At 40.6% G+C, this 10,118-nt stretch overlaps 2 protein-coding genes across 2 annotated transcripts in view; one reads left to right on the top strand and one right to left on the bottom strand.

The window, feature by feature from the left end:
- Positions 1–247: 247 nt before the first annotated feature.
- On the top strand, positions 248–2,867 carry TMEM215 (transmembrane protein 215). Its single transcript, XM_087957596.1, has one exon. The coding sequence runs from the start codon at positions 996–998 to the stop codon at positions 1,734–1,736; it is 741 nt and encodes a 246-aa protein (XP_087813722.1). The 5' UTR covers positions 248–995; the 3' UTR covers positions 1,737–2,867.
- A 3,064-nt stretch (positions 2,868–5,931) lies between these two features.
- LOC113415038 (atrial natriuretic peptide receptor 1-like) overlaps positions 5,932–10,118 on the bottom strand; it is a 66,230-nt gene continuing 62,043 nt past the window's right edge. Inside the window, exon 24 of the mRNA XM_087954218.1 lies at positions 5,932–8,417. Coding sequence (XP_087810344.1) covers positions 8,286–8,417 — 132 coding nt within the window. The 3' untranslated portion in view covers positions 5,932–8,285. The remainder of the gene's footprint in view (positions 8,418–10,118) is intronic.

Below are 10,118 nucleotides of genomic sequence, written 5' to 3'. Positions count from 1 at the left end.
TGCTGCGGAGCAGCGCGGGCTCTTCGCCCTGGGAAAAGGGCGCGGGTTGCGAACCGCGCTCGAGCCTACCTTGAGCTCGCCGGGACGCGCTCTTATCTACACGTGGATGGGCTTGCGTAGGTGGCTTGAAAAGGAAATCTGTTGCCCCGGAAGACCCACGGCTTGTCTCCTTGCAACTGTTTGGGTTCCAGAATCCGAACACCCAAGGGGTCCTTTTTACGCGATTTTCTCTTCTTTCTTTTTCTTAGCCAAGGATGTGGGTGGATGGGAGGGGTGGGGTGGGGGGAAGCAGGGCAGGTGCTCGATTTTGTTTTCTTCCTCTTGATGGGGCAGAATGCAACTCAGAACCACAAGCATGAGGAGGGGGTTGTTTTGTTTTTTTGAGAACTCCCATTAAATTCATTGGGTTCCAGGCGGACTAGGTGAGGATCGCCGCTTCACGTGCTCCCTTCTCACCGCACGAGGCCGAACCCCCATCCCTTTTGCAATCGTTTTGAGCTACGCATCGCAATCGTGTGTTACCTAATAATTCCCTCGCTCGCTCCCGCGTTGGGCATATTGGGACCTCTTGCTAGGGCAAAAAGTCTTTGCAATTGCTTTTAATGCATCGCTGAACCCTAGCCCGGGCATCCAAACGGGAAGAGCCAAGAAGCCCTCGGGATTTCACGTGCTTTCAGGGCTGCCGAGGAAAAAGGCAGTTTCTCCGAGCGGCAGCAACCGAGCTAAAAGCAAGCAGGAGCGGCGGCGGCAGTGGTAGCAAAAGCAGCGGGGATCGGGGCAAGGGGAAGCCCGGCTGGGAGGGGAAGAGGGGGAAGTGCGAGATGAGGCGAGGTGTCCGGTAAACGTTGCGAGCGACTTTGGAGCCCGTCGTGGAGCCGCCGCGCCTTGTCCTCCCTCCCGCCCCAAGGCTGCTCCGAGGAAACGGAGCCCGCTCCCCCTCCCCGCGTTTCTTCGGGGAGCGACGGGATCCCATGACCTTAGAGGGCTCGTAAGCCATGCGACCCGACGACATCAACCCACGGACCGGACTGGTGGTGGCTTTGGTCAGCGTCTTCTTGGTGTTTGGCTTCATGTTCACGGTTTCCGGGATCAAAGGCGAGACTTTGGGGGACATCCCACTTCTGGCTATCGGACCGGCCATCTGCTTGCCCGGCATCGCCGCTATCGCCCTGACGAGGAAAACCGACGGCTGCAGCAAATGGCCCAACGTCAGCTACTGCCCCCCGTGCGGCTGCTGCCGCAAGAAACCCCAGGACAAAGAGGTCCTGGAGTTGCTGAGGACCCCTTCGGACCTGGAGTCCGGCAAAAGCAGCTGCGACGAGCTGGCCCTGAAAGCCCGCGACGCCCAGCCGGCTGAGGCGACCCTCCAGGAGGCCTGCGAGGGGAAAGGCTCACTCGCCACCCCCGCCCCGCGGGATTGCGTGGCCTTGGACCCCAAAGTGGCTCAGGAGGAAATGTTGAGGTACTTGGAGAAGTGCTATCCGGAGATGCCCGGCGGGAACATTTTTGTGGCCGAGGCCTCTCCTTACAGTGCCTTAGACCAGCCGCGGGGGGAGTCCCCTGTCCCCGAGGGGGCCGCCGCCGCCTCTCCCTGGCCGGCGGAGGACGATCTGAGCGTGGTCCCCAGCGACAGCATCATCGTTTGCTCCTACACGGAGAGCAGCCCTTACGACAGGTACTGTTGTTATATAAACCCCACCGAAGACCTCACCTCGGAACCCCAGGCGATCGTTTGAACGGACCGCCCCGTCTTTGCCAGCGCTCCGACCTTCCTCTTTCGACTTGGCCCCGCGTTCTTTCAAACGGGGACAAACGATACTGACGATCCACCCTTCCCACCCACCCACCCCACCCCCAAATAACCGTAACGGTAGTAATGATAATATTATAATCATATATTTAGCTGGTTTTGCACTGCATGGGGCTAGACTCCTAGCTCGGCTGTTAACTTTTAAAACCTGGTATAGGGGACTGATACGCGAACCTTTGGTGCCTGAAATACTTTTCGTTCTCGTTCCAATGCAAGTAATAATGGCTTGTTCAAGGAGAATCTTTGGTATGGTGAGTTCTTCAGCTATTTTCTAATACAGGGCTAAAGAAACAGGGTTAATTCCCGTGCACTTGCCAAGTTCAAAGTTCGTCGGGAAATGCACTGGCTGCTGCTCTTATTCATGCCTATGGAGAGTCTCGGTCATCTAGGCCATGGTTGTCCCAAAGGTGCTTTTTCAAAGAGCAACTGGGCTTGGTTTTTCCATGAAGAAGTTTCTCCTCATCCAAGAAGCTTCTTCAGTTTTGACTGAAGAAGCTTCTTGGATGACAAGCAAAAGGTCTTCAAGGAAAAACAAAGCCCAGTTGCCTTTGGAAAACTCACCCATGGGTGCAGTTATTAACTTTTGCAAGTTAACATGGAGGGAGCTCCATTAAGATCCTTGAAGTTGTGTGCCTCCCTTTGTGTGTCATTCCCTCTTCCAACTTTTACTATGTTAAGCAAATTCAGCATAATTCAGAGTGTTGTGTGCAGAAATCAAAGCCTGAAAACAGTGGGGACTGACCATATCCCTGAAGGGAAATGAGTGAAATTATATTAATACCTGAGTTTTCAAACTTTATTAATATGCCATTAGTTTCCAATTGCTTTTTCTCTCTCCCCCTAGTATGCTCAGTATTTATTGTATGTCATGCAATCTCCCTTCTTCTGCATAAGGTCTCCAATGAAATGGACATAATGATGGAAGCTAAGAGTTCTCATTTTGAACTTGCGCTAGATTTTGACTTGAGGCATACTTGTGTATCCTACTGTGACTAATCTGAATGTACAGTAAAGTTAAAAATGTTATGTAACCAGCAATACAGTCTGACAAAATCAAGCCATTTGTGTTTCATTAGTTTAGTGTGGAATTTTGAACATATTGTGAAATCTCTCCAGTTTGAAATTTGTGGTGTTCAAAAGGGCTTAAATTTGAATGGGTTGTCCTTCTAGTTTTTTTGCTCCCCTTCCCCTATTTTTTATATAAGATTAGAAGTTTAATTGGCCGTGCTACAAACTCCATGTAACTCCATAACCGTGAATTCTTATGACTCAGCACAGAACAAAATAAGCCTATCAGAAACGGCAGAATCAGCAAACCTCAAAAACATATTTTTGTACTCTAAATGTATATGCAACATCATTTCATATGTATGTTACATGTTGCAGGATACCTTACAGGGATGAAATGCGAGGAACGACATATTTAATAAGTTTAGAACAATTTGCACTTCGTTTGAGCTTTTTAAGTTTGCCTAAACCAGAAATGTCTTCTAAAAGGTTTCCCAGTTTTAAAAGCCTCGTATCTTAGTCAGACACATTTTATTTCTGATAGGTTTGTTAAGCTTCCTGTGATCCATCTCAGTGGAAAGCAAGAGGGAATCATGCACAATCATCCTTCGATTTTATTGAGAGCAGTTGACTATTTAATCCTTGTGCACATGGTCCATCTTAACAGATAAATGAAAAATACCTGGAAGCACTTTCTGGAAAACATTGTTAAGCAACATTTATTTCAAAGCAGAATATTAGAAAGGGATCTTACGTTTTCTATTATGAATTTTTTAGATTTCTGCCCTGCCTTAGGGAAAGACAGGCAGGCACATCATGATTCCTCCTCCCACTTTTGCTTACTATTAATATCCTTGTGAGGTAGGTAGGGCTGACAGACTGGGTGGCCCAAAATCACCTAATGAGCTTTTATGACTGAGGATGGATTTGAATCTTCCCTAACCACAATACTACACTGCCTGTTAATACGCATGTGATATTTCTTACTTGTTATGTAAAATTGTTACTGGAGTAGGAAGGTAGAATGGGAACAAATCATTCTATTGGCCCCTTGCACATTTTCAGGTAACAGCTAGAAACACCAGACAGAAAGTGAGTAAGCCTACATCAAAGCACAGGTCTGCAAAAATACTTGATTTTAAAGAGAATGGAGCAAGATTTATCCCAGGACCACAGGTGGCTTTCCAGCATTTCTTTTTCGGGCCCCAAAGTTCCCCAAACAGCAAGGCCAAAGTTGGTCTCTTAAAGGTTCAAGTTGATAGCAAGTGTTCAATGCACCACCTTTACCCTTTCAAACTCCTGTTCTTCTTTAAGATCTTCTTTAAGGATCAGCAATTAGTTATACCCCCTTCTGGAGTAGGTCTTTGAAGATGCACGAAGATCTCATGTGGCTTTTGGGCTAAAAAAAATTTGTGCATTCATGGCTGAGGGCAACATGTGTTCTCGGATCCCTTAGATCCTTTTAGATTCTCCAAGTATTTCAAAATTCAAAGGTAACCAGATTCCATTAAGACTAGGGTACGCCATAAGGAAAGCGGAGCAAAATTTCAGGTTTAATCAAGGTGGAGATACAATGGAAGAAGGTGGGATTCAGATTGATTAACTGCATATGGGAAAAGTTCATTCCCTATAACCAAATTAATACCCTCCTCCCAAATTCTCTGTAGCATGTTCTGGGCATTAAAAGTCAAGCCCTATTTTCTCTAAAGCCTTGAATGGTTTAGCACCACATTAATTGAAAGAGCCTGTCCTCTCAATACCCAATGAGATTTTAAGATCTAATGAGGCCCTCTTCTAAGTTCCCATCACAGCAAAGAACTTGACATGGATCTCAACAAAGGGGGACTTTGATTTTATTTTATTTGCAGTGGCACCCCATTTGTGAAATTCTCTCGACAGAGAGAGTCAGCTAGCTTCCACTTGATCATTTTGATACCAGGTGAAAATCTATTTCCCCTGGCCTTTTTACTGCACTTTAATTGGACTTTAATTTATATTGTTTTAGCTTCATATGATTGCCTTGCTGTTGCCTAGCTTGCATTTTATTTGGGTTTTTTTGCTATATGTTTTTATTAAAATTGTATCTTTTAATATGTTTTATTGTAACTCAGCCAGTTTGGCTAATGAGCAATTTAAAATTTTTAATAAACAATAAATAACACTTTAACCCAATAACACCTACTGTCCCAAACTATTCTTCAACAACGCCTTGTTTTGTGCCCATAATGTACCTCCTTGGTCAAATAGCTGGGGAAAGGGGAAAATTTATTAAGAAATGAATAATATGCTTTTAAGAAATTACAGAAAGCAATGTGTTCTTTGGGGGACTCAGCCTTTTTATTTGCACTTATAGGAATAATTGTATTGATCTGCTTTGGTGGCTTGTTTTAAAAATTAGAAGTTTATTTAAATGAAAGAATTTGAGTGTTCAGAATAGATTTATGCATGCCAACTTAACTATATGTGAGTTTGCTGGTTAGTGTGTATAATTTTATTATGTTAATTAATTTTGGGGGGAAATTATTTAGAGTGCACTTAATAGACTAAATTTGAAATTTTTTTATAAGTGCAGGACCTGTTGCTTTCATTTAAATATGAGCCTTGAAGTTTAATTACAGCTTTTTAAAGGGAGTACAAAAGATAAGCTGAAGGCCTATAAAACTGACTGGATACTGGAAATCAGTATTTAATTTAAAAAATTTGATAACATTTTAGAAATGAAATGGTGAATTTGTAAATGCATTGATTAAAATGTCAAAAATTTCACAATATCATTAATTAAACATAAAAGAATGTATGCTTCTTTTCCCTTTTAAACAATTTAGTGTACAACTCATAATTTCAACATTCATGTATTCTATTCCAAATTTTGAAAATATATTACTAATACTGAAAAAATTTGTAGTAAGAACAATCCAAATGCATGTAATACAAAATAATTTATAAACTCAAAAAACATGAAAGAAAAAGACAACAATAACAAAAAAAATTCAGTAGAAGTAACAAGAACTAGAAGCATAGTTTAAGTCCTACCATGAGGCTGTATTCCTACGCTTATGGAAATTAGTGAAACTTTCAAGATAGAAAACAGCAGAAAGAAAAGTATTGAAAATGTGAAATGTTAATATATTCTTAAATAAAAAGTTACAATTGCTATGAGAATAAAGAACATTTTTTTTATCTCTAACATCTGAAAGCAACTTTTTAAATCCAACATCTGACATCCAATTAATCCAGATCACAAAGCAAAGCAAAACAGAATAGCAATTTCATATATTGTCTATACATTGAAAAGAAATTTGGAAGAGAATAGAAGTTACAAGAAGCAAAAACATGCTGCAAAGAGACATTACAGACAATATGAATCTTTAAAAAGTACCGTAGATAAGGAAACAATTACTGAAATATTACTGATTTACAATTTGGAGTCATGGGTAAAGCTCAATATTTTTTTCTAATTATAACAAATGAGCAGGAGAAAACCTTTACTTTGACCTAACTAACACAAAAATATTTAGTTACTGTATAAGACAATATTTTTCTCCATTAAATTCAAGAGTATCAAGTTCTTCAACTCAACAAAAAACAGCATAAAGAGCAAAAGAAGTGTAATAATTACTGGGTGCTCCAATAAATGGCAAATTTTTCAGAGGGTATTTTTCACAACATAGACAATCACTTTAAGCCCAATTCATGTTTTTTTCAACTAGTCAAAGTAACACCCGTCCCTGATCTGATCAAGCAAGACTTCTCTTGAGCATCATTGAATGCATGTGCATTTAACTGATGTTACACAATTCTGCAACGTGATTCTGCATCACTTATGGTGGTAGTTATTTAGGAACAAAGGAATGCTTACAGGAAACAGCCAAGCTTTTGCTTCAGGAATTGGACCGCTTGGCCAACATCCCAAATTCCAAGAAAAGCCAGAGTGATTTTGAGGTCCTTGGTGAAAAAAAAGCATTGCGTCCTTCAGTAGCAATTCAGCTTCCCAAAGGTGAATTAAACAATGCCAACGCAGAATGCTTATCCTCATACAAAAAAAGGAACACAACAGTAATTGTGTTCATGACTCTCCCGTATGTTTTCCAAAGTGTTTGCTTTGCATTCAGACCTTGCATTTGTGCCTTTACTGGGTGCTTGTCAAAAAAAGTTCTGAATATAATAGAGGTAAAAAATTATACCACCATGTATGAGTTTTGATACAATGCCTGGAAAAAAAAATCTTAATAAAAACTGCTTTGGACAGCACATCTTACACAAACTGCCATTTATTTCATTGTCTCCTATTTTTCACATTTTTAGAATGTAAGTTCCCTATTTAATGTTCCCGACCGAATGGAAATGGGAAACTGAGCAAGCTTGCTACTTCCAAATTCTTTCTAACCTTGCCTAGTAGTTGTGTTCTAAGGCAGGAGGGAGAGTCTAAGAGAGACTGGTTAATTTTATCCAGGACAAACCACAGTGAGTTTCTACATATAATCTATAGAGTATGTTCTCCCAAACAATTATGTCATCTGGGTAGCTGTTAACAGGGATGGTGTATAAGGGCCATTTCAAGGGGGAAGAATGAAACCTGTCAAGAGCGAAACATTTGCAGCTATCTGCCTTTTTGTTTCAACTTGTCATTGATTACGAATGGGTTAGTTGAAGAAATGAAGATTTCACTGAATCTTGTGAGAGTCTGGAAACTTTTCAAGGATATCTTAACAGGTGTGAAGAAGAAGGCTGATGGTTCCCATAACAAAGAGAACTTGTTTACATGGTCTATGAGGAACCTTGGGGGTTTGGCTGGGAAAAATCATTGTTTAATACTGTGAACTGATGCCTGAGAATTTCAGTGTTAATTTTATCTTGCCATTACCATGCAGTGTATTCATTTGGAATATTAGGAAGTGAAATGATCCTGGACTTTTATTTGGATACTCAAGCTGGATGTTGACAGAAACCTACTCTTGACTTGAATTGTATGATTCCTGATAGCTCCGCCCATCATAGGCAGCAGCGAAAGCTGCTAATAGTTATATTTCAATAGTAATCACAGCAACCTTGGGGTAGAATGTGAACTGGATTAGGATTATACATTGTGCTAAACTATGGCTCATTTTAACCCTGTTTTGTTGAACAAGAACTAGTGACCTAACACAAGCTACAAAGCACGGCCACAAATTACAAGGACTGCACTCACAATTCTTGCTAAGCCACAACCTCTGGCAGAATGAAAATGATATGTATCCTTGGGTCTTCAGAGAAAACCATAGGTTGATATAACACTTGAACCTTCACGAAGACTACTTGGGTTAATCCGTGAGCTGAGAATTGTATTGGTTGTATGGTTTGTTTAAAAAAAACAAACTTGAGATAACTGAGGTTCTTCCTGCTTATAATTTTCTAAAAAGCTACAGAGATCGGCCGTCTGAAAATATTCTTTTTGAATGGATTTGAATGGATTTGAAAATGGATCGTTCTATACAACACCAGGAATGATACCAAAACCAATCTGGCTAATAGCTTCAGAGGTCGCAGATGGGCTTAATCTCTTCTGAATTATTCCAGACTTTTTCCCTTCCAGCCAATATGTTACCATATCACCTTTTCCCTAAAATTAAAAACACAACAATAGAGCATTTCAGTAGTGTCAGTAACCATACTTTGTTTCTGAGAACATTTCCTTTACACATTATGGCAATGGAGAAGCAGACTAGCCTACTGCTTTTTAAAATTAAGTTTGAAAAGAGTTACAGGCGGCAAACATTACTATGGACATTAATGAACTCAAACGTGCATTTTAATTAACAGAGCTGCAAGTAAAGGTTACAAGGAGGGTTTGAAGTTTATTTTCTGCGAACCTAAAATTCAGTTGAGTCTTACGTTAATTTGAAATGAAACATTATTTACTACTTCCCCTTTGAGGACTAATGATCTAAATAATTTTGAGAAATGGCTTAAATATGTTTCTGAAATAAGAAAAAAAATATGAAAATTCTGCTAATTCTCTCTTAGCTTAATAAAGCAGCCGGGTGGCCTTGGACGAGTCTTTCAGCCAATTCACCTCACAGGGCTGTTGTGGGAAAATAGGAGGAGGATGGAGTATTGTGTGTGTTTGCTGTGTTGAGTTATATATTTATAAAAATAATAAAGGTAGGATATAAAAAATATGAACCAGCCTTTTGTCCATGTCCAATGTGAATTTCTCCCTCCCCACTTTGTGTTTAACAGAATAAGGTAAGATAGATAAGATAAGATAATAAGATAACCTTTATTGTAACCTTTTTCCATGAACACACTGGCACACATTGAAAAAATATAAATTTTAATGCCTGCTCTCAAAAGAAAATAAATATATAACCATACACGCATGCATATACATATTCTCTCTCTCTCTCTCTCCCTCTCCCTCTCTCCCTCCCTCCCTATATGAGAGAGAGGGAGGGAGGGAGAGAGGGAGGGTCAGATACACTGGGCTAAGCAATCTGGACCCGCTGTCTTGATGTTGTTAATGATTAACTAAGTAACTGATTGATTTACTGAAGATGCTCTGATTTGTTAATCAAATCACTGGTCACCAACAAACAGTGAAATGGCTGTTTATAATAACTCAGTTTTATTTTAGAATGAAACTCTGCAGATACCTCAGAACTGTGATGGTCTTGTACCACATGCAAGTTATTCAAACCTATTAATTCTAACAATCTGCAAGCCATATGCAGGCTTTGCATGGCACATATTCTTTAGTGCTTCACTGGATCCAGGTAATGAATGCAGGGACCTCTGATATATAGCACATCTATCATTCTTAATAAAAACCCTACCCCCTGACAAAAAGGCAATGCCTGTAAGGAAATTACGCCTTTGTTAGGGAGCAAACTGGAACAAAAGAAAATATTAACCAAACAGGCAGAAGTAAGCAGGGTTCTAGGCAATGAATATACGGAGGGAAACAAACTCAAGGAATTAAATGAATAGGGAGAAAGAAAGGACCACCATCTAAACCCAGTCAACACTCTCAGGAAATTAAAAGAGCCTCTCCTGGTATCTGCCTTCCAGTCACTTCTTTCTATTTTCTCTGATAGGGCTGATGAAAGCTGGAATTTTTTTTTAAAGGCAGTAATTTTACATAATAATTTAAGGCATCGGATTAGAAATGGGGAAAGTGCAAGATCTATTTCTGCCTTGGGCAGGAATCCAACTGGATGTCTTTGAGCCAGGCACTTTCTCCCAGCCCTGGGAAGAGACAATAAACAACAGAATGGTCAATGTCTGGAATACACTACCTGACTCTGTGGTTTCTTCCCCAAAT

This window comes from Notechis scutatus, chromosome 2, assembly GCF_049901735.1.
Source record: "Notechis scutatus isolate UNSWTSFEM ecotype Mainland chromosome 2, rNotScu1.2, whole genome shotgun sequence".
NCBI classification, from domain to species: Eukaryota; Metazoa; Chordata; class Lepidosauria; order Squamata; family Elapidae; genus Notechis; species Notechis scutatus.
This window is presented reverse-complemented; position numbering and strand designations above follow the sequence as displayed.

Excerpts from the sequence above, each read along its gene's own strand:
- TMEM215 (XM_087957596.1), top strand. The coding sequence starts at position 996 with ATGCGACCCGACGACATCAACCCACGGACCGGACTGGTGGTGGCTTTG.